Here is a 24857-nt window from a genome sequence, read left to right as displayed (position 1 = left end):
ATCGATAAACTGTGACTCCTGCGGTAAATTAAAAAAAAAAAAAAAAAACTTCTTAGCCCCGAGCAGGTCCCTTTGGGACCTCACCACCACACTTTTTTTTTTTTTTTTTAGGGCTCGGCTACCGAGTCCTAAGATGGCTGCCAATACTTCCTGGTTAAAGTATTGCTAGCCAATCAGATCGCTGCACAAGGGGCCGCAAATTATATATATATATATATATATATATATATAAATAAAATTTGGAAATATATATATATATATGGAAAATGTCACTTACCCAGTGTACATCTGTTCGTGGCATGAGACGCTGCAGATTCACATGCTTTGCACATCCCGCCATCTAGTGTTGGGCTCGGAGTGTTACAAGTTGTTTTTCTTCGAAGAAGTCTTTTCAAGTCACGAGATCGAGGGACTCCTCCCCTTTCGGCTCCATTGCGCATGGGCGTCGACTCCATCTTAGATTGTTTTCCCCGCAGAGGGTGAGGTAGGGGTTGTGTATTATAGTAATAGTGCCCATGCAATGGAGTAAATATGTATGTACATAATGTGGTTTAAAGTGATATATTTTCAAATTTACAAATGTTCAAGATCAACTTCGAAACGGCTACAGGCTCCCAGCGAGGCGGGTGGGCGCATGTGAATCTGCAGCGTCTCATGCCACGAACAGATGTACACTGGGTAAGTGACATTTTCCGTTCGATGGCATGTGTAGCTGCAGATACACATGCTGTGCATAGACTAGTAAGCAGTTATCTCCCCAAAAGCGGTGGCTCAGCCTGTAGGAGTTGAAGTTGTTTGAAATAAAGTTTGTAGTGCTGCTTGTCCTACTGTGGCTTGTTGTGTTGTTAACACATCCATGCAATAATGTTTGGTAAACGTATGAGGCGTAGACCATGTGGCTGCCTTACATATTTCAGTCATTGGAATGTTTCCTAGAAAGGCCATAGTAGCACCTTTCTTCCTAGTTGAATGTGCCTTTGGTGTTATAGGTAGTTCTCTTTTTGCTTTGAGATAACAGGTTTGAATACATTTAACTAGCCATCTGGCAATGCCTTGTTTGGATATTGGATTCCCTGTATGAGGTTTTTGAAAAGCAGCGAACAGTTGTTTTGTTTTCCGTATTTGTTTTGTTCTATCAATGTAGTACCTTAAAGCTCTTTTGATGTCCAATGTAAGTAGTGCTCTTTCAGCTACAGAATCCGGCTCTGGAAAGAACACTGGTAGTTCTACTGTTTGATTTAAGTGAAACGGTGATATGACTTTTGGTAAGAACTTTGGATTAGTTTGTAAAACTACTTTATGCTTTGTATTTGAATAAAGGGTTCTTGTATGGTAAATGCCTGTATTTCACTTACTCTTCTTAGAGATGTGATGGCAATGAGAAACGCTACTTTCCATGTTAAATATTGTATCTCACATGAGTGCATGGGTTCAAAAGGTGGACCCATGAGTCGTGTTAAGACAATGTTAAGGTTCCACGAAGGAACTGGTGGCGTTCTTGGTTGGATAATTCTCTTTAGGCCCTCCATAAATGCTTTTATGACTGGGATCCTAAATAATGAAGTTGAGTGCGTAATTTGCAGATTAGCTGAAATTGCGGTAAGATGTATTTTAATGGATGAAAAAGCTAGCTTTGACTTTTGTAAATGTAGTAAGTAGCTTACGATGTCTTTAGCAGATGCGTGTAATGGCTGAATTTGATTATTATGGCAATAATAAACAAATCTTTTCCACTTATTTGCATAGCAATGTCTTGTGGTTGGTTTCCTTGCTTGTTTTATGACCTCCATACATTCCTGTGTAAGGTCTAGATGTCCGAATTCTAAGACTTCAGGAGCCAAATTGCTAGATTCAGTGATGCTGGATTTGGATGCCTGATCTGTTGTTTGTGTTGAGTTAACAGATCTGGTCTGTTTGGAAGCTTGATATGAGGCACTACTGAGAGTAGTAGTAGTGTTGTGTACCAAGGTTATCTTGCCCAGGTTGGTGCTATTAGTATGAGTTTGAGTTTGTTTTGACTCAATTTGTTGACTAGATACGGAAGGAGAGGGGGAAAAGCGTATGCAAATATCCCTGACCAACTCATCCATAACGCATTGCCCTGAGATTGATCTTGTGGGTACCGGGATGCGAAGTTTTGGCATTTTGCGTTTTCTTTTGTTGCAAATAGGTCTATTTGTGGCGTTCCCCATTTTTGGAAGTAAGTGTTTAGTATTTGGGGGTGAATCTCCCATTCGTGGATTTGTTGGTGATCCTGAGAGAGATTGTCTGCTAACTGATTCTGAATCCCTGGAATAAACCGTGCTATTAGGCGAATGTGGTTGAGAATCGCCCAATGCCATATTCTCTGTGCCAGGAGACACAACTGTGTTGAGTGTGTTCCTCCCTGTTTGTTCAGATAATACATCGTTGTCATGTTGTCTGTTTTGACAAGAATGTGTTTGTGGCTTATTATGGGTTGAAATGCCTTCAACGCTAGAAATACTGCCAGTAGTTCTAAGTGATTTATGTGAAACTGTCTCTGCTGAGTGTCCCATTGTCCTTGGATGCTGTGTTGATTGAGGTGTGCTCCCCACCCTATCATGGAGGCATCTGTCGTTATTACGTATTGAGGCACTGGGTTTTGGAAAGGCCGCCCTTGGTTTAAATTTATATTGTTCCACCATTGAAGCGAGGTGTATGTTTGGCGGTCTATCAACACTAGATCTAGAAGTTGACCCTGTGCTTGTGACCACTGTGATGCTAGGCACTGTTGTAAGGGCCGCATGTGCAACCTTGCGTTTGGGACAATGGCTATGCATGAGGACATCATGCCTAGTAGTTTCATCACCACCTTGACTTGTATCTTTTGTTTTGGATACATGGCCTGTTTTACATTGTGAAAAGCCTGTACCCTTTGTGGACTTGGAGTGGCAATCCTTTTGTTGTGTTGATTGTTGCCTCTAAGTATTGCTGTGTTTGACACGGCTGAAGGTGTGACTTTGTGTAGTTGAGTGAGAAACCTAGTTTGTGTAGGGTTTCTATGACATACTTTGTGTGTTGTGAACACCGTTCTTGCGTGTTGGTTTTGATTAACCAATCATCTAGGTACGGGAACACATGTATTTGCTGCCTCCTGATATGAGCAGCCACTACTGCCAGGCATTTTGTAAAAACTCTTGGCGCAGTTGTTATCCCGAGTGGCAACACTTTGAATTGGTAATGTACCCCTTGGAATACAAACCTTAAGTACTTTCTGTGTGAAGGAAGTATCGGTATATGGAAGTATGCATCTTTTAGGTCTAGTGTTGCCATGTAGTCTTGTTGTTTGAGCAATGGGATTACGTCCTTTAATGTCACCATGTGAAAGTGATCTGATTTGATGTAGATATTTAATGTTCTGAGATCTAATATAGGTCTTAGAGTTTTGTCCTTTTTGGGTATGAGAAAGTACAGCGAGTAAACTCCTGTTCCTCTCTGATGAATTGGTACCAGTTCTATTGCATCTTTTTGTAACAACGCTTGGACCTCTAGTTCTAGAAGATCTATGTGTTGTTTTGACATATTTTGTGTTTTCGGTGGTACATTTGGAGGGAATTTGAGAAATTCTATGCAATAACCATGCTGGATAATTGCTAGGACCCAAGTGTCTGTTATTTCCTCCCAATGTTTGTAGAACTTGGTTAGTCTCCCCCCTACAGGTGTTATGTGTTGGGGGATTTGTGACGTCGAAGTCACTGCTTGTTTTGAGGAATTTTGGGACTTTGGAACTTCCCTCTGCTCTTTTGGAATTGGCCCCCTCTATATTGTCCCCGAAAACTTCCCCGCTGATATTGGCTCTGATAAGTGGGCCTTGTTTGTGAGTTCTGTGCTTTGTCCTCGAAACCCCCCTCGAAACTGTGTTTTACGAAATGTGCCTCTGCTCTGTGGGGAGTAGAGTGCGCCCATGGCTTTGGCCGTATCAGTGTCCTTTTTAAGTTTTTCGATAGCAGTGTCCACCTCCGGCCCAAACAACTGCTGTCCGTTAATTGGCATATTCAGCACGGCTTGTTGTATTTCCGGCTTGAATCCTGATGTACGCAGCCATGCGTGTCTCCTTATGGTCACTGCAGTATTTACTGTCCTAGCAGCTGTATCTGCTGCATCCATTGCCGAGCGTATCTGATTGTTCGAGATACTCTGTCCTTCCTCCACCACCTGTTGTGCCCTTTTTTGGAACTCTTTGGGCAAGTGTTCCATGAAATGTTGCATTTCGTCCCAATGAGCCCTATCATATCTCGCCAGCAATGCCTGTGAGTTGGCAATGCGCCATTGGTTGGCCGCTTGTGCTGCAACCCTTTTCCCTGCAGCGTCGAACTTGCGACTCTCCTTGTCTGGAGGTGGTGCGTCTCCTGAGGTGTGTGAGTTCGCTCTTTTGCGAGCTGCCCCTACTACCACAGAGTCTGGTGTTAATTGCTGCGTGATGTATACAGGGTCTGTTGGCGGCGGCTTGTGTTTCTTCTCCACCCTTGAAGTTATGGCCCTGCCCTTCACAGGCTCCTGAAACACCTGTTTGGAGTGTTTTAGCATTCCAGGTAGCATAGGGAGACTCTGGTATTGGCTATGTGTGGAGGATAGTGTGTTAAATAAAAAGTCATCCCCAATAGGCTCTGCATGCAGGGTGACATTATGAAACGCGGCTGCTCTTGCCACCACCTGTGTGTAGGCTGTACTGTCCTCAGGTGGCGACGGTCTCGCTGGATAACAGTCTGGGCTGTTATCTGATACTGGCGCATCATAAAGATCCCATGCGTCGGGATCATCCTGACTCATTCCAGTATGAGTTGGGGACTGCATCAGTGGTGGCGTGGCTACCGGTGATGTGTGCGTTGAGAGTGGTGGAGATGGTGGCGGGGTTACTTGTCTTGCCACCTTTGCCTGTGGCTGCTTGTCTTTCTTGAAAGGCAAGTCTTCTTTTCATCCTAATTGGGGGAAGAGTGCTTATCTTCCCTGTGTCCTTTTGGATGTGGAGCCTTCTCTGAGTGTAGTCTGGCTCCATTGACTCTAGTTCTTGTCCGAACCTATGTCCTTGCATTTGTGAGGACAGTCCCTGTTCCTCTGTGTGGGAACTTGTTTTCGGTTCAGAGGCCGGATGTTTCGGTATGGAAACCTTTTCGGCAGTCTTTTTCGGCTCCGACGACACTTTTTTAATTTTCGGCGTTACGGTCTCTCGTGCCAACTCGTTTCGATGCCGCCCTCTCTGAGCCGAACTTGCTCTGACCCGCTGTCTCTGGATCGAGTCTGCTCTGTGCCGGTATCTCGACCGAAGTCGGATGTCTTCAACACATGCGTGCCCTTTTTCGGTGCCGATGATCGGTCACCTATTTTATGGGTTAAGCCATGGCCTGCTGGCGGTGGCGTCCCCTGGGCTTTAGTGGTCTTTCCGTGTGTTTTGTGTGTCGACGTCTTACTCACGGTTTTCTGCGCCTGTTCGGGATCAACCTCGTCCGAGTCCGAATCCGAATCCTCGATGGAGAAGGTTTCTTCTTCCTCCTCCAAGTGTTTTTGTCCTGTCGGCACCGATGCCATCTGTAGTCTTCTCGCTCTTCGGTCTCTTAATGTCTTCCTCGACCGAAACGCTCGACAAGCTTCACAAGTATCTTCTTTGTGTTCTAGACAAACACAAGTTACAGACCAGATGCTGATCTGTATAAGGATACTTGTTGTGACATTTGGGACGGAAGCGGAATGGGGTCCGTTTCATTAGCCTTGAAGAGACACGTGGTCGGGCCGACCAGGCCCCGACGGGGGATCGAAAACCCCGAAGGGCCACAGGAGCTCTTCAAAATTCGGTGTCGATCTGTTGTAACTAACCTAATACTGAACGCAAACAATACCGTCAAATTTTCAGAGATTCTAACTATCTTTCCGAATCGAAACGCAGAGCGAAAAGGAACACGTCCGAACTTGATGGCGGAAAGAAAACAATCTAAGATGGAGTTGACGCCCATGCGCAATGGAGCCGAAAGGGGAGGAGTCCCTCGATCTCGTGACTCGAAAAGACTTCTTTGAAGAAAAACAACTTGTAACACTCCGAACCCAACACTAGATGGCGGGATGTGCAAAGCATGTGTATCTGCAGCTACACATGCCATCGAACACAGATATATATATATATATATATACATACACACATACATTTTTTATCTGTTTATTTCTCAATTGTTCAAAATCCCTTATGAAAAATTAATGGGGAAAACTTGTTTTGCAACCCCCCTTTTTCTCAGCCTCCTCTGGACAGATCACCCCGAAACTTTCCAGGCAGCAGCTGCTGCGACTGACATATTTTGGGGGAACGTTTTGTGAAGATTTGTCAAGCAGCGCCACAAATACAGGCAAGTACAAAAACCCTTCTAAATAGAAACTATATATTTCCAAAGTGTGATTATGACTGATGAGGATCCCCTGGAAGAGAACCCCTTCCCCCCCCTCCTCCCCATGTCAGAGGATCCCCTGGAAGAGAACCCCTTCCCCCCCCCCCCATGTCATGCATGTAAATGCTTCCAGATGGCAATGGCAGATTAGGAACTAGGAAACAAAAACAGATCAACAGCAAAGCTAACAAAATAATGAATTTCAGGCAACAGCAGCAACCTTCCCATCAGTCTGCACAAAACAATGCCATAGAGCCCGCTGGGCACAACTAATTAAAGGGTATCGGGAAGCATATCATTAAAGGAATACCAGAAAAAGGATCTAGTAAAGTGGAAAGAAGATGGCTGTAGCTAGTATGCCTGGAATGATTTAACACACTATTTGCAGTTTCTGCAGCAGAAGTGTATTGTAACTGCCTGTGCACTGCTGAAAAATTGTGCAGCAAACATCTAGCAGTCAGGCACTGCTTTGTTTGTTGTACCATAATGCCTTATTGTGACCAGTACATATTTTGTTTGGTTAGCATCACTAATGAGCTGGGACTCCAAAATTATTTGTTTCCATGAAATGTTCAGTTCTCTTAAATCATTAATTTTAAAAGAAGAAAGCCAAGTATGATGTGCTTCAGTGAATGTTTGAATTCCTCATTATTACGGACTGCCTAGATAATTTAATTTGGATGTCTACTACTAAATCACTTCAAAACAGTTAATTTGTCAGTTTTCTGTGGCCCAGTACCCTGCGTTTTATTTTATTCCTGCCTCTAAAATTCATTCCGACTTCACATTTGTTTCCATTGATTGTAAAATATCTGTTACAAGATGTTAGCCTTTTGGCATTAAAGAACAAAGTTATGCTGATACAGTAATTTTAAAAGATAAATGGCCCAGGGCATACAGTTAAATGTGTCTTGTGTAGGGAACTCTGTTTTGGGTTTAGATTCTTAGGAATTAGAAACATTTTTAAATCAGATTATGTGACAGAAAGTGAATCACTTTGACAGTTCCTATTGTAGGCAGTACTTGTTGCACCACTCCATATAATTGATTGATACGGCAATAGCTGCAAAAAAATAAAAGTCGCCTATGAGAGGTCACATATGACTAGCATGCCAGTTTGGCAGATAACAGCACTAAAAGTGGCCTCAAAAGCACATTGGGAGGAAGGTCCCTCTGAATTAACTCACAAGTGTGAAGGAAAATAAAAAAAATAAAAAAATCACATAAAATGCAAGGAGGAAGAGACCACTTCTAATTCCTTGCACACGTCCACGAGAAGTCCAGCAATGTTTAAAATACATATGGTTTGTGGGAGCTTTAGTGCATGGCAGGTATAGAAGGAGAACATTATATTTAGAGAATTTCTCTCCTCTACTAATTTAGAGTACAGAATGTACACACACACACACACTAATAAAAGCAAACACTGGCTGCACTGCCAAATGCCGCTCGGTAAAGGACCCAGTGTGAACAGGATACCAAAGATCCTAGACTCCACTCTTTGGACTCTCAGGGGCTACTACTAATTGAACTGTGTAAAGCATAACTAGTGATGTGGTGGTGGGGGCGGCAGGGGGTGAAAGAACAAACTCACATACCAATTTCACCATCCCTTTCATATGCACAGTGATAGTCGATCACACCTGATGTGAAAAAATCAATGTTGGGGGTAAGTTACCAGCTTCTCCCCCTTGAATGGTCTTACCTGGACAACTAAACTGTTCTTCCCTTTGCAGAATTTTTCTAACATCCTAAGGAAGAGGTGCGTGGTCTCTACCAGATCTTTCAAAAATGAGCGTGGTTGCTTGGTTTCATCAAACTTTCGAAACAGGGCCAAAAACAGCTCCCGGTACTCCATAAGGTAAAATATATTGTCTGTTGAAGGCAAGAGACCAAAGAAACAGCTCAGAGTGCAAAGCAAGATAAATGTTGAAATCCATTCAGAAGACATGGTCAACTGACCAAACGTTGTGATTTAAACATTATATGCTATCCAAAACACTCTATAATACTTGCAAGTTGCACCAACAGCTTGGTGTTTCAAAGATCTTGTATTGTCCCTGTAACTTATGTTTAAAAATAAACAGTGAACTGATGCCCCACAGCATGAACCAAATTTCTGTGGTAGGCTGCAAGCCTGTTTTCAGCACAGCAATCTATGCCCACAGCCACTAGGAACTAGCGCCGAAGATGCAGTTATCATCAAGTGACTTACTCTTGATAATTCTGCTGCTGTCACGGACCGCCTCATCTTTAGAAAGGTCCATTTCGTAGATTGTTGTCAGCAGCTCCTGGTATGCCTTCAATGCCAGATGCATTCTTGGGTCAGACAGGCGAAAGAAAAGACATAAGAGGCAATAAAAGAGGCTGAATAATAAAAGACTGAGGCGAGCAATCGAGAAAACCACTTGAAATGGTTACTGAATATTTCACCTGTCCTCAGTTGGACTTCTCTTCCCTCTCCAATATCACACCTGAGAAACATCCCACCCGCCAACTATATCCAGGCAGTCTACTATCGCCATTTATTCTCAACATGCTGCTATTCCCATACCTCTTTGACCATGAAGTTGCTTCCTTCTTGTCCATTAACATCATCTCGTAATAGTTTGTGAGATTTTGCTCAATGAAGTGGAAGGTGCGGATGCTCACTGTCTCTGATACGAGCTCAGGCCGGAAGCGGTAGAGACGATTAAAGGACATGAAGAAAGCCATCGACCACATGTAATAGGTTTCATCGTGTTGCTGGGCCTTCTCACGCATGAGGTGATCCTGAGGATCAAATACAACAGACAGTATTACATCTCAACAAGGGCCTCTGGTATTTAACCTCTGCACCCAAGCTTGTTTCATAGATCAAAGTTCTGAGGGTCAAACTTTGCAGCTTTAAGCATTAGTGCAGAGCTATCACCAACGTATTATAAATTAATACATACAAAAAATGCTGCACAATCCATTTATATCTAATTACTAGGCACAGCTGGAACACTCGCTCTATCTCAGTAGATTGAAAAGTAAGACAAACCAGGCCAGATGTATAAGCATTAGTGGTCTTTCCCGCACACATTCATAGAATGGAGCATTAATCACATTAGCTATCTTTCAAGCTAGCCCAGCCAAAACACCAGCTTCAAACACAATATTGTGACACCTCCAAAATACCTTAGCATCAATCTCCTCAGGCATGCTCAACACAAACGTTGTAATACTTCAGAAATCAGATTGCTACTTTAAACAAGGTGAAGACTTTGACTCATTACAAAACAGCATCCCATCATAAAGAGTGCTAACTTGATACCAAGTGGTCTTCTCCACAATTACTTTCTATAAATGACATTTTCACAACAGTGCTGCAGTAACAACTTACAAGAGCAAATTAATGCTAGCAGCAGCATACACACAGACATATCATGTACAGAACGGAGCAGTGATCTATCTGTTTACTGAGATGCGTTGACCGAGAGGCCAGAGATACTGCTTGTACATTAGCTAGTCACATCCGCATCTGACACCCTCATGTTTCCACCATGACAAAGGGTCCAACTCACTTTCACAATATACATGAGACGGTTGTAGCAGTTCTCCAGGAAGTCTATGCAGAATTCCTTCAGGAAGAGCCTGACATTCAGCGCAGAGCGTCGTTCTTTTGTTGTCTCCTTGGCCTCTTGCTTTCTCTTTGGAACTCTTTGGACCGGCTTCCCAATGTCGTGGCTGTAATTTCTAAACTGAACATCCAAGATGAAAGAGGGGAAGGGAGAGAAATACCTCAACATTGACTTTGAGAAATGTTATTACACAGTGACCCCAGCTGCACTATTAACTTTAAATTTGCCACAACACAAGTATAGTACATCTGTGAATATCACACATGACAAAGTATTTCTCATACAGGCCAAACTAAAAAACCTCTACTCTACCAACCAAGCACAACAAACAAATTAGCTTCTTACAGAATCACCACAAATGCCTCAGAGCCATGCTCAGCCATATTAAGTTATAAAGAAATGCCACAAAGCAACAGAATATTGGTTAAGTAAGTAGATCCATTAACAAACCTATATGGTGAAGCCTGCAAAGGTAATATATCTTCTTGTTTAAATTCATATCCTCTGATAAACCTTGCCTGCTTTACTCTCAATCATAGATCCACACAACAGTTTCCAAGAGCCTCCTTCTCAGACCGTTAAGATAAGTAACAAAAGATAAGTAACACAAGAACATTTACTTCCCCCATAAAGGTGATTAAGTCACTCTTTGATCGTGTATTAGACCATTGCAAAATAAAACCATCAGACAACAAACATGCATGACAAATCTGAAATGCGCTTCCGCTATTGCGTGGAGTAAAATCTTCATAAAGGCGAGTTTTGAACTACAATCCAATAAACGCAGACATAATTCAGGAAACGTGGGAAAGATGAGAAAAAGTACATCTCTCTAAATAAGAAAAACTTGTTTAAAAGGCTCCGGAAATCCTCACCCAACCATTTATGGCATCTGACATAGAAGCAAGTAATATTTATGCTCCTTCAACAACAGACTTGGCTTCAGAGCTGTTTGAAGCCTCCAAAAAATACTTCCATTTGTATAAAGTGAAGATGTAATAAGGAATTTTAAACACACCATGATTAATTCAGATGAGTAAGGTTTAACTTCTGCAGGGAGGGAACTCTGGATTAATATAAGCAAGTAATTACAAGAACAAAGTGGCAAGTGTATATAACTGACGTTGAGCATATGCAAAACACACACACACACGTGCGAGCCTGGAGCAGGTATAGGAGTTTAGGAATCAAAGTCCTCTCTATGCACAGACATTCAATTATTCTGTTATTTCATTCAACTTTCCCGCACACCCTTGTATCAGTCCTCAGGGGATAAGACCTCTGTAAGCCCAATGATTGTGCTCCATGTGTTTTTGTACAGCTTCACCACCAGAGGGCAAGGATGTGCTGTATAACTCATACTCCCCACGTGAATCCCCACCCATAATAAAGGGTACCTACTGCCGGCCCACCAGGCTGTAGTGCGAGCGATTCTGGATTTGTGATGGCTAAGATTTTTTTACGTGGCACAGACCAAATCTTCACCCCATGGGAGAGGCAGTTACCAAATCACCCGGTGAAACACCAGAGGTTCAATTTTGTGTTGCTGCTGCAGACTAGGTTCCTTTTATGTAGACTTTATTGAACTCAATCAGCCATTGTAAGGCTTTAGCACTTTTGGAGGACACAAGTCTTGCCAAAACTGGTTTCACTGCTTTACAGCAGTATCTGAAAATCGACAGGATGATAAACTTAGTACACCTAATTAAAATGACTCTCTGATTACCTCTCCGCCCCTAGAAATCTTTCTGATGAGTGCCCGGGAGGCTCACCCCTTTATTTTGTACTGGGAAAACTCTGGAAATTGCCAGAATCCTAACAGTCCATCCAAGTGGGCACATTACCATCATGAAGTATAAGCCGACCCAGATGAAGAAACTCTCTAAACAGTCTTGGGAGCAGGACTATTTTTACTCTTTTCTACGGTGTTTCTTGTGCTTTGTATGAAAGAATCCTGTGAATGGTTACTCTCCAACAGGAGACGTACCTCAGGAAGAGAAAGGGACTGTTTAAACTTCACTTTGATGGCTCAAACCAAAAATAACTTAGTTTCCCTGATGGCTATGAGAGAGCATTCAAGCAGATGGCGTGGTACATCAAGGAATCATGATCAAGCTCTAGGTACCATATGTAAATGTTGTTGGCCATTCTACAGGGACATTTGTTTGAAACTTTAACAGGGTTTAAACACCGATACCATACACAGTGACACTTGACCTATTCTGCTGAACATGCATCTTAGAAATTGAGAAGAAATTGGTGCAAACCAAAGAAGTACTTCAGATCCATATCCATAAGAAGCAAGAAACTATCCAATTGTGCCAGGCGACACCACATGCAGGCCAGTTATGTCACTTCATATGTATATTGGATAGTTTAGGGGTGGCTGCAAATGGAGTCGCAAGGCCCCACTTGATCGTGCTGCAGAGCAACTGAGAGGAAAAAAAGCATCCCAATCCAGTCTGCGTCAATTGATATTCAGAACCTAAGGAATCAATGGGACAAAGTATCCATCAGAAAAAATTAATACAACATGAATGGACAACTTGCCACTTTTCTAGCAACAGATCTTGGGAAGCCCAAAAAACAACTCACCCTGTCACCTGCTGATTCCAAAAGGAGGACTATACTGCACTGAATAAGGAGATTTGGAGGTTTCCTTCTTAGGGATACGTACATTTAAAGACTTTGGGGGAAACTGAAGGTGGGTTTGTAGTGCCGGCTCTCAGAACAAACGTTTTCTGGAGAGCAGCACCAAACCCCCACCCATTCTCCCCAGTGCATAGCCTGTATTATCTATCACTGAAGAGTACTCGAGTACTTGAACCAACAATCCCCTCTGTGGCACTATATGAGTGGTGAAATTAATGGTTTTAAAGGTAAACAGCTTCTCAGATTTCAATGAACTAGTAATCAGACACTACATGAGTTCGCTCCTATGTCTAAATTACACATGCCTAAGTAAAGAAGATGCAATTTTGACAGTTTGTAGTCAATGGTGCTGGTTCATCCTGTTTGGAGTTTAAGGCACCTTGAAAAAGTACTTGGAACCCTTTCAGCAACGCACCTACACAGGAATCTATTCTTTACAAAGCAGGGCCTTGTATGTGCTGTCCAGAACAAAAGGATAATTAGGCACTTACTAATTCTAACAGTCAGGACCAGCTTAGGAGAGTGTATGATAGTTTGCCACCTATCATATGGAGGTACTCCCACCATTTATCAGAGTCTGGGACAGAGACACAAACTGACCTCCAATTCATGTAGAATTGTCATAATTTATCATACAGCCCCAAAATGCCTAAAGTGCAACATCGACAGAGGAGTCAGACCTCCAAACCCCACCTCTACACCCCACCCATTCCAGACCGGAAGACAGTTCCAACCATTAAAGTTATGGGGCAAATACAAAATATTTTTAACATTAAGGAATACCAGATAAGGCAACGCCTTATCTGGTAGAGACACAGACTAGCCGCAGATTCCTTATCTTAGAATTCTCCCCAGGCATCAGACTGGACCTGGACATTTTTCCTCAGCAGTAACTCTGCGCATCGTCGTCGTACATATATTCCCTCCTCTGATGCACTGACGTCAGTTTCTTCATGACTTGAAGCCGCAGAACAACGCGGAGCCACAGAGAAACTGGAAGTGAACTAGTAAAACAGTGCAATACTGTATATGGCAACCAGAACAGACGAGTTATGAGATGTACAATAACCAGAAAACACCCAAACGCACCCTAAGCGAGACTGAAGAGTACATAGTTGGCAAGCGGGAAGGATGGGTGGGTCGATTAGGAATCTGCGGCTAGTCTGTATCTCCACCAGATAAGGCGTTACCGGAGGTAACTAACTTATTCATCTGATAGAGACAACTAGCCACAGATTCCTTATTTTAGAATTAGATACACAAGCAATAGCCCCCACCACCTGGAGGAGGGTAGCGAACAGATAACAACGGTCTTGCAAAGAACACCCCGAAAACAGGCTCGAGATAGAGAGGGTGAGAGAATAACACAAGTTACTCATATGAAAAATTAACTGGCATATCCAGAGGGGAAATTAGAAGTCAGGACTAGTAAGGGAAAGTGTCCACAGGAAACTAGGCAGTGATCACACCCATAGGTGAGTGAAAACGGAGGCAAAAACAGTCAGAAATAGAACCAGAAGACACTTGATTGACTCCTTTACATGTTTTCTAAGTAAAAGGACAAGCGGAAGCATTCCATAGAACCAATCTCATAATTAGAATGAGATGGTACCCCAGCAGAGGCAATATGTGACACACACACATAAGCCAAGACAGAACACAGGTAGTCAGGAAAAGAACGGATGAAAAACTGAAAGAGTACAGGCAGACCAGCAATGGATGCCTCAGAAGAAGGAGCAGGGAAAACAGCTCCGGGCCCCAATGGACTAATAAAGAGGAAAAGACCAGCAAGGCCCTCCATAAAAATGCAAAGTGTACAGACATACACAAAGCAGGGTATGAGAGAAAGGCAAAAAGAGAACTCTGAAGCAGAACTGGAACAACAAGGTAAAAGAAACGGACGTTCCTGTGTGGACCTAGAGCAAAAAATGAACGTGAGAAAAGAAATGAAGGGGAACAAAAGAGCCCAGACAATGAAGACAGGCTTGAAAACAAGAAAGCAGCCTGACATGGGAACCACCAGCAGAATAGGCATCCGCACACAAAGGAACCCACAGGACTGTGCAGCAGAAAAGTACAGAACGTAACGAAAGGAGCATGACCAAAAAGCAAACCAATCATGGCACCCCAAATGAAGACGAGGTCAGAAAAGAAACATGAAATTGGAGACATGTTAAGAGACAAGAGTCTGATAAGTCCCACTCCACAAAAGAGCACAGGACTATTACCATGTCCAGGAGGACATGGAAGCATGGAAAGGCAACCGTTGGCTGTGGCCAAGGAAGAAAGAGGGGAAATATCCAAGGTGACAAAAACACCAGATGTATAGGGGAAAACACAGAACCATCCCTGAACCAGAAGGATAGAATGTACGGGAAGGAACTAACAGTATCAGCGCACATAATGAACAGAGATAAGAGACACCTGTGAAGGAAACAATCCCCACAGGCATGCACAGAAGGGGACCAACAAGGAAGGCGAGGAAAAAGGCATCAAGCAAGCCGCAAAAAGGCCGCAGAAGCCAGGGTCGGAATAGCACCATACCCCTCCAGTTGAAATGGGGGAAAACGGTAGACTGTGGCACCAGGATTTAAAAACAAGGAATACCTACAGGCCAGAAGAAGGAACAACACTGCCACCAGAAGAGGGAGTACGATTAAAGAATCCACAATATCCTGTGGGAAAGAAAGAACCCGTTAACAACAGCACGGGGAGAGCACAAGCTCAGGAAGGACCCAAAAGGAGCAGGCAAGAGGTAAAATGGAAAGAGAGGAAAGTATCCTCAAGTGGAGAGAGTAGTAGTAGTAGTAGTAGTAGTAGTAGTAGTAGTAGTATGGTCCTCATTTGTTATTTATTTAAAAACAAATTGGCAGGAAAAAAAATGTTGGAACCCATGGTGTGGGGGAGACGGTGCCACTAAAGAAGAGACGCTATCACTGAGCCAGGGCATAATGGTCCTGGAAGAAATGTGACTAAAGTAGGTTACGTTAGAAGCGATCAAGAACACCCTGAAAGACAGGGAGGGGAACCTGCAACAAGCACCAAAAAGAGCCAGTAGCAGAGAAAAACAAGGCAATGTAGAACCCATTGAAAAAAATGGGAAAAGAAGCCTTCCCAGAAGACAAATAATAGGAAAGGACACCAGAGGTGGGGACCGTACAAAAAGTAGGCAAGAAATGGCGCAGGGGGGAGTACAACAACATTCCCACATGGTAAGAAAAACAAGGCAAATGTGTAAAGGAGCTTACTACCAAAAGCTCAAAAGAGCGAATGGCCAACCCAATCTCTATACCAACAGAGACAATAGGCAAGATGCCCAGGGTAAACAAAAGGAGAGGCAAAGTTGTCAGAACGCAAAAGAAAAAGACCGTGGTATGAAAAAACCAAGAGGAGGCAGAGGGATCCGCCAGTAGAGATGGCCAAATTATAAGAGGGAACCCGGCCCGTCTCAAAAGTAGAGCTACTACTAAACATGGTGAAAATCCGCCGAATGTAAACGAAACAGAGAGTTGGAACTCACATAGAAAGTATACTGAAATGCACTGATACGGGCCATGGAATCAAAACCCCGTCCAGAGGAGCCTATGGCAGCAGAAGCACCAGACTATGCCAAGGAACTACAGCACTGCAAATAGGCGCAGCAGCAGTGAAAACATGCAGAGCACCTCCAAAGGAAGTGCAACAATATCCAAAGTGGATAGAAAATAGACTGGAAAGAACAGGAGGAGACTCTGAATGAACTCAGAGGTCACGGAGCCGCACAAAATGGAATAACATGCAAATGAACAGGTGAGTACGCAACAGGACCCACGTCTGAGAGGAACCTGGCAATGCAAATATAGTTGCAATGAAGCAACGAAAGTGCATGAGAAGAGGACGGACATTAGTCCCCAACATGGGAATCTCAAAAACAGCGCAAGGCTGAATCTGCGTGCGCCCCAAAAAGAGACTTGCAATCAAATGGCACATCAAGAAGAGCATCCCGCACCGGAGATGAAAAAGTTGAAGCGGATAACCAAGCTCTGCGACGAATGGCAACAGAGGCCGCCATGACCCAACTAATGGAATCAGTAGAATCCATACCTGAGCGGACTGCAAGTTGAGCAGCCTGTTGACCATCTCTGTTCAAAGGCGTCAGGGCAGTGCAAACATCCTCAGAGAGTGATGGCAGCAAACGTTCAACAGAGTCCCAGAGGGCCAACACACAGGAAGTGTTGGTGGAATGAAGAGCGGCACTAGACAAGACAAAAAACAAAAAAAAATACACCTGCCGGCAGCATCCAGCTAACTAGAATCCCTGTGCGGCGGAGTCAGAGGAATCTGCTCCAAAACTGGGATGCCCAATGCAGTTTGGACAACAAACCCCTGAGCAAAGGGACAAGGGATCTTCCTGTCCTGGCCGATGCCTGCATGAGATAGAACGATCCACCGACGGACCAGAGATAGGCTGAATCCAGACACCCAGAAGAATGTCATATAGAGCCTCGCAAAAAGGCAGAACGGGTTCAGTGTCGGAATGATCTGGAGTAAAAGTTAACAACGGATCAGTGGATAATTGCACCATGGGAAGGTGCAAGTTCAAAACATCAGCCTCCCGGCCTCAAGACATCTGCGAAGGCAGAGCTGGCTTCCGTCGCCAATCCAGGGGACGAGAGAAGGCTAGATGCCAGCGAGGAGTCTAGGCCACTAGCCATGGCTAAATCAAGCACCCAATCAGAGGATGAACGCAGAAGGGGCCCCAGAAAGGGTGCAGGAGGCAGAATAGGAGGCACAGATAGTGGATCTGGCCCAGGAACCATATCCAAATCACATGGCTCCACTCCCGGCGTCGAGAGGGGGAAGCCTCCTCAGAAGGAGCGTCGTCCAACTCCGGGGAACTCAGAATAGGGGTGCCAAGCGGAGTTGGCAGACCCAACGGTGCCATGAGGGTCGTCGGAACAACAGGATCATGCGGAGGAGACAGAGGTTGTACCAGGCTGTGCACCAGCCCCAATCCGACACTGGAGTCAGAGTTGAGAGTGTGAACGGCACCGAGGTGGGAAACTCCGGCAAAGACAGTCAAAGCACTCCCCACCTCCATAGGGCCCCAAAGGCGCTCCAGAGGGAGGGGAAGAACCAAAGTTGGAATGCAGTGACGCATACTAACATCGCATTTGGTTCATAATCACCCCGGCACCAGGATACGGGGTGGCGGACTCCATAGAAGGGGAATGCTGGGGTGGTGACGCCGAAGTGCATCATGGTGTCCAGGAAGACTTACCTGGAGACACCGAAGGACCACCCAGGGTCGATGGAACCATGCGAGAACGACTCCTTGAGCATGGCTGGGAAGAAGACAACGGACTCCAACACCAGGAAGAAGAGGACTTGTGCGCTCGCGCCACGAGGAGTTTCATGCAACACTCCTTTGCTTCAAAGACTTTGGTTTCAAACAATGGCAGGCATCGCAGTTTTCGGCTTTATGGTGAGATCCCAGACACCATAAACAGACGGAATGTAGATGCGTGACAGACATCTGCCGGGAATAGGATCCACATGGTTTAAACCCAGAAGTCATATACACTATCAGGTAGTAGAATAGTTTACAAAAATACCGGAAGATCGGGTAGAAAAAAAGCCAAAAGGGCCGAGGTACTCAATACACCGGATCCGCGTTGCTTCACGGAAAAGAAGAAACTGACATCAACGTGTCAGAGGAGGGAATATATGGACTCCGCTGACATGTCTGGGGACCACATCACTGCGGAGGTGCTCAACGCCCTCTACCTAAGACCGGATCTGGAAATTTTTCCTCAGCAGTACCTATGCGCTGACACCTGGGGGAGAATTTGAAGATAAAGAATCTGTGACTAGCTGTCTCTATCAGATACACAGCTCACTGACATAGGGAGACACTCACCGTGAAACACCAGCAACTACACCTTGAAAATACGGTGATACATGACCCGGATAGCAGACCATTGCTAGCTGAGGCCCAAAGAGAACATCTGACTCCTGGAAAGACTACGCTGCCTAAACTTTGCAGCCACTCTGCTAAAATGAACACCACAGCAGACAGGACCGGGTCGCTTCTTGCCTGGTTGATAAAACATGATCACCACCTTTAGCAGTGCTGCGGTCAACCACAGGACCCCTACTTTTCACACAGATAGAAATTCATGATGAACTAAAACACTACTCCCTTGTATCACTCGGTCCGGACATCCACTCCTTTGGATACGGACTCCCTTCTTTCCACAATACCCATTCCCCAAATTATGCCAGACAAGCGAGCTGAACTGGATGAGCCCATTACTCTGTTCAAGATTCATGAGGTCAATGGCCATCCGTGGCCTCACCCCAGAAAGATTTCTGGTCCAGACAGGTACCGGCAGAGTTTTATCGAGATGTTTACCTGATCTCACTGCCTGAACCGCACAAAGACCCAGAGCTTCCCTATTCATTCCTACCTCTTGCCCTGCTAAACTCGGACTATAAGCTATTGTCCAAAATCACAGCAGATCTCTTGGCACACCTAGTCCCAACTCGGGAACACTTGGACCAGAACAGATTTGTACCAGCCCGTCCCTCAATGTAAGACACTTCTTTAATCCTTGAACATGCTTCGTCCCTTCAGCACCAGGCGGGATGCTTAGTGCTTGATCTGGAGATGGCATCTGACTTGCTGAAATGGTCCTTTCTGTTTAGGACACTACTGCGGTTCGGGCTAGGACTGCAGTTCCTAAAACTGGTGAGACTGCTTTATAATTTGTCATTGGCCGGGGTTAAGACGGAATCCCTTATATCTGACCCTACCGTTATAGAGCGAGGCACAAGACAGGGATGCTCATTGTTCCCTCCCACTCCTTTTTGCCCTGGCCATGGAGCCCCTAGCAGCGGTTCCATGTGCACAGGGACGAAATTGGGGCATATCCTTGGGAGACGGAACTCATTCGGTGTCCGTCTATGTAGATGATCTCATCTATCTAAGAGATCTTTCCATGCTCCGTACTGAGATAATAGACACTCTCGATGCGTAAGCATCTCTATCCGGCCTGGGGGTCAACTGGACCAAGTTGTGCCTTTTTCTACTAGCATCCACCACGGCCAATCCTGGCCCAGCCCTCGCCACTCTCCCCTTGACCTGATACATTCAGATACCTGGGAGTCCAAGTTTATTATTGGGCCCCTGACTTATTTGATGGCAATCTGATGCACGCTATTATATCACTTAAAACTCAGATGACATTTTGGGAGACGCTACGTCTTCCTCCCACGCCACCCTCAACTACTCATTTGAATCAGGGGAGTTGTTAGTCAGTTTCCTGTAAATTGTTGAGATCGCCTGCTCCAACAGCGGCTCTGTGAGGACCCTGTCCTCAATGTAATGAGTCTGATTTGCTACCCTGTAAGGAGGTGCCTACAGAGCGCGTGGCCCAGTCGCAGATATCTATACCGTTCCACTTCCTGCATGTCAAATTCCATCCACAGATCCTCAAAGGGTATCAAGGCATAGTCCTTCCAAACATCTCCCAGTTCTATCCCATCAGGGCCCATCTGGAGAACCCTTTCATTGCACTCACTTTCTTCAAGTAATCACCGGTCCAGAGTGGGATTCCCCCTCCCCAGGTAGCGATTTGCTTCTTTCCAAGCTCGCACGACTGTCATGGTATGGGTTGGTAGATTTCAGACCCCCCCGCTGGCGGTAAAGGACCCTTCATAGCCCATGATGCCCATCGCTTCTGTATCTACCCTATAGGCTGGTTCTGTAAGTTCCCCAAAGGCCCATTCATTAACCACCACCAGCTGGGTCACCCAGTAATACAACTGGGCATCGGGAATTGCGAGCCCTCCCTCGCAAGTCCCCCTCTGGAGCTTCCTCGACGCTATTCGTAGGAGTCCTCCTGCCCATAGCAGAGATATGAGGGTCTGTAGGAAAGTACCCTAGCTCATGGCATGGTTACCCCCATTTTCTGCCCGTTGTCAGTATGTTTGAATGTGTCTACTGGGATCCTGATAACCAAGATCCCAGAAGTTTTGCTCTCTCCTCTAAATTGTACCGTTTTCTTTCCACAATTGGCATACTAGTCCTCCCATGTAAGTCCATGGTTAGGTGACCAAGCCCCCCTTTCAGGGCTATTTAGGGTCTCTCTCTTGGGTGGGTCCTCAGATTTGGCTTGCATGATTCCAGCCGGACTCCTCTGCAACCTCTGCTTCGACTTCTGGCCATTGGAACCGTGACTGGACTCGCCAGGAACTGACAACGCTGCTACAACGAAGAAGACTCTTCTGCAACTTTGTTTCCACGTCTCCTGCCAGCTTTGCAACATTTCCCCGGCCGAGCATTCTCAGAAGACTGCAACTTTTCAGCCTGCACAAGAAAGAGTAATCTCCTGTGGAGTGAAGGAGTCACTTCCCTGCAACCGCAGGCACCTACAACAAGCGGTGACCTGCTGCGTGGATCTCTTCTCATCTTGAGCTGCGTGGATCCTGCATCACAGGTGGTAGTGAGGAGTAGTCCTATTGGTCCTCTCTGCCAGCTGTCCAACTTTGGTGGCGGTAAGCCTTTGCCTTCCAATGAAGGACAGTACCCCTGTGTACTGAGTTTCTTGGAGCTGCTAAAGCTTGTTTCCATCTCCTCCAAGGCATCTTCAGGCAACGTGTAGCTCCAGCCCCCAGCCCTCCATCCTACACAGAACAGCCTCCTGCGTGGTCCTCCTGCAGTGTGGGGTCCCCATTTGTAGTGCTGCGTGGGCTTCTCCTGCAACTTCTGTGTCCCCCATCCTGTGGGACTCCTGTGTGTGCTGCCTCTCTACCTGTGGACCCTCTCTGACGCTGAGGCTCCCCTGCGACTCCCCCCTCCTGGATTGAATTCTCCTGGGCCTTGCTGGTCTCCAGCAGCACCTCTTTTCCACTAACCACGAGTTTGCCATTGCCAAGGCTTGTTGGTGGAATTCCTGCACCGACATCCACCGGCTGCAATATTCCTTCCAGCATGGGACTTCATCTACAACCATCAGGCACTCTTCTCCGGCCCCAGGGCTGCAGTGCTGACCTGTTCTTTATCACCATCAACCAACTCCTGCAACCATAGCTGGGTGGGTAGTAGCCTCTACTCCTGTAGTAGTTTGACTCTTGCTCTAGGCAAGACTGCTGGTTTAAGGATGACAGTACTTATGTTTGTAGGCAACTATGCCAGTCGCAACTGTCGGCCCAACCCTAACGGCTCACAAGCAGCACCTCACCAAAACCCCAAACAGTAAAAGGAGATTTGTGGCAGCCTTTACGCATGGACTCAAGAGTGTGACATCTCAGGGAGTGTTGTGGTTAAACTGAGATTACCCCTTTCTCACATTAACTCAAGGTCTCAATCAATCAAACACAGGAAATTAGGAAGATGCAGTAAGGTTTCAATAGGTTTTATTTAGCAAAACTGCAATCTGTGATAAGTTGCATGGGCTGCAATGATTAGGCTAAGGAACAATGCAATAAACAGAATGGTAAAGACAAGAGTCATTAATACAAAGACCCCCACCATCTTGCAATATAATGAAATGACATGAAATTTGAAATATGTCCTAATACCCTAATGTCATGTGTACCTAATCTCTAACCTAGAAGAGAGCTAGGCGTGTTACCCTAATCTGCCAATGCCATGTCCATGAGAAGAGCCCCCCATCCCTTGTTACCTTGGAATGAGGTCTCTAGCTCAGACTCCGTAGGGACACAGAGACCGGGTCAGCGTCAAGGCGACGTGTAGCATCGATAGCAGCTATGGCATCTGGTCGGAATCCCTCTGGCAATCTGTTTAAGTGAGGGGTATTTATACAGATCTACTGGGACCCCTGACGTAGGTCTGTTCCCAAACAATAGGTAACAAGGAATCCTTGGGACGGTAATTTAAATAAACAATTCCCTTGAAAGCATGAAGAGGGAAAGTACCTTAATGTGAACACCTACAGTTTGTTGATCTTTGTCGCTTGATATTGACGCCTTAGCGCACTGATCACGCAAACTAAAACCTGGACCTAACTAAAAATAAGGCAGCCATATCAATAGATTTAATAAAATAAATGCGCTAAAACGGAGCACGCTAAGTAGGGTAAAAGTCACTAGGTGTCGGGGGCACGAGTCTGAAAGCCAAAGGCTAAGCTAACTCCTGTATCCTATTAAAACAAACTAGGGTTCACTACACTCCTCCTGGACTCCGCTGTGACTCTTGGACTTGGTCCCCTCTCTCCACAGGTCTTCTTCCTTCAGGAATCCACCAATGGTTTTCTTGCAGTCTTGTCTCAGTGTCTTTTTTTTCTTTTCCTCCTTTTGGGTGGTTTGGGGAAAAATCCTTAGTTTTACTCCTGCATTCCTGGCAGGATACTGTGCTACTTACCTCTGTGGTTCTCTAGTACTCCCAGCTCCCCTCTACCCATTTTACTTACCTAGGTGGGGGTACCTTGTTCGCATTCCATTTTTCCCGTTAATTGTTTGTGCTCCCCCTAAGGTCACTATTGGTTACTGCTATTTGCACTGTTTTCTAACCTTTTTTCTGCCCGTTTCTGATTACTAGTGAATATATTTAGTGTACTACTTACCTCCTATAGGTGGGTTATCTGTCTAGTAGTTTGTGGTAATTTGTTCCAAAAATAAAGGACCTTTATTTTTGTACAACTGAGTGTTTTCTTTCATGTGTGTAAGTGCTGTGTGACTACAGTGGTATTGCATGAGCTTTGCATGTCTCCTAGATAAGCCTTGGCTGCTCATCCACCGCTACCCCTAGAGAGCCTGGCTTCTAGACACTGCCTACACTTCACTAGGAGGGGATACCTAGACCTGGTATAAGGTGTAAGTAGTTTAGGTAGCCACCACACACCAGGCCAGCTTCCTACAGGGTCTGATCAATTTTCCGAAAGAACCCCACTGGGATAGCCACCGGCATGTTCTGAAACACCTACAATAGACAGGGCAGGGACATCATCTTATACAGAGCCTCTCTGCCCATTAGTGTAAGCGGCAGTTGCCGCCAGTGCTCTGCGTCCCTCTCTAAATTTCCCTCCAGGAATTCCGCAGACCAAGGGGTCCTGCCGGATCCAGGCTGCAAGCGTCTCTAGGGCCCGTGCGAAGAGCATAAGGGAGAGCGGGCATCCCTGTACTGTTCCCCTCTGTAACTCAAAGGTTCGGGAAGCTGTCCCATTCACTCTCTCTCACCAGGGGTTTCTGGTAGAGCAGTCTGACTCGTGCACAAAACCACGGACCGAATCCCATCTTTCGAAGTGATGCAAACATACAGGGCCAACAGGGCTGCCTGGGTGCCCCCAGGAGACTGTCATGTGGAGCACTCTGTATAAATCGACGGATATTAAGCCAGGTGCTTCTACGGGGCATAAAGCCCGATTGATCAGGATGGACTATAAAGGGTGATCACTGTTTGCAGGCAGGTTTCCAGCACCTTAGCTAACACTTTCAACAAGGATATAGGTCTATAGGATGCGCACTCCGTTGCCGGCTTCCCTTCCTTATGTAGGACCACAATAGTTGCTGTACTCTGATCAACCGGAAGTTGCTAGGTTGTCAGTGCCTCTAGGTACACTGTGGTAAGGTGTGGGGCCACTTTACTTCTTCCCCCTTTATACAGCTCCACTGGGAGCCCGTTTAGGCCCACCGCCTTCCCGGACTGTAAAGATCCGAGCGGCCTTCCTACCTCCTCCACCATCAGATTCCCCTCCATAGACTCTTGCTTTTCCTCTGTAAGGGACACAAGGGTCACGTCCTTGAGAAAGTCGTTTCAGTCTTCGTCTGTCATGAAAGTCTTAGTGGTATATATTTTGTTATTTTTGGACTCCACCGTCTTGTCATTCCCAAGTCATCCACTTTCTCACATACACCCCTCTGTTCTTTGTCTCTTCTGTCTAGCCACACTAAGTTTGCTCGCTTTATCTCCAAGTCAAGTGGTACTTCGTGAAATGGTTGTCCTGCCTCACCTAATGTATTGTTGTCAACCTACCTCTGTAATTTCTGCATCGTTCTTCCGCTCGTTTGAGCAAATCATTCAGGAATATATCTGGAACACCTCCTGATGCAAAGTAGCCCTCTCAAAACTATACAGGCCCACTGACCAATGTGGCCTGGCGTTCCCAACCGAGAACACTTATCTGGTGGCCGAATTGCAATGGGTGTTGCGATGGCTAGTCTCTCTCTAACTGACCGACACGGCTACTGTGTCTCCTGCATGCAA

The 24857-nt window shown here is 45.4% G+C and overlaps 1 protein-coding gene across 9 annotated transcripts in view; it reads right to left on the bottom strand.

The window, feature by feature from the left end:
* The window catches only part of TIMELESS (timeless circadian regulator), a 361230-nt gene that overhangs the window by 250447 nt on the left and 85926 nt on the right, over window positions 1–24857 (bottom strand). For all 9 annotated transcript variants that reach the window (XM_069230703.1, XM_069230700.1, XM_069230699.1 and 6 more), the window contains exons 9-12: window positions 9941–10117; window positions 8947–9164; window positions 8608–8711; window positions 8098–8267 (exon numbers count right to left, since the gene is read on the bottom strand). In XM_069230703.1, the coding sequence (XP_069086804.1) occupies window positions 8098–8267; window positions 8608–8711; window positions 8947–9164; window positions 9941–10117 (669 nt within the window). The remainder of the gene's footprint in view (window positions 1–8097; window positions 8268–8607; window positions 8712–8946; window positions 9165–9940; window positions 10118–24857) is intronic.

Source organism: Pleurodeles waltl, chromosome 4_2, assembly GCF_031143425.1.
Source record: "Pleurodeles waltl isolate 20211129_DDA chromosome 4_2, aPleWal1.hap1.20221129, whole genome shotgun sequence".
Taxonomy (NCBI): Eukaryota; Metazoa; Chordata; class Amphibia; order Caudata; family Salamandridae; genus Pleurodeles; species Pleurodeles waltl.
This window is presented reverse-complemented; position numbering and strand designations above follow the sequence as displayed.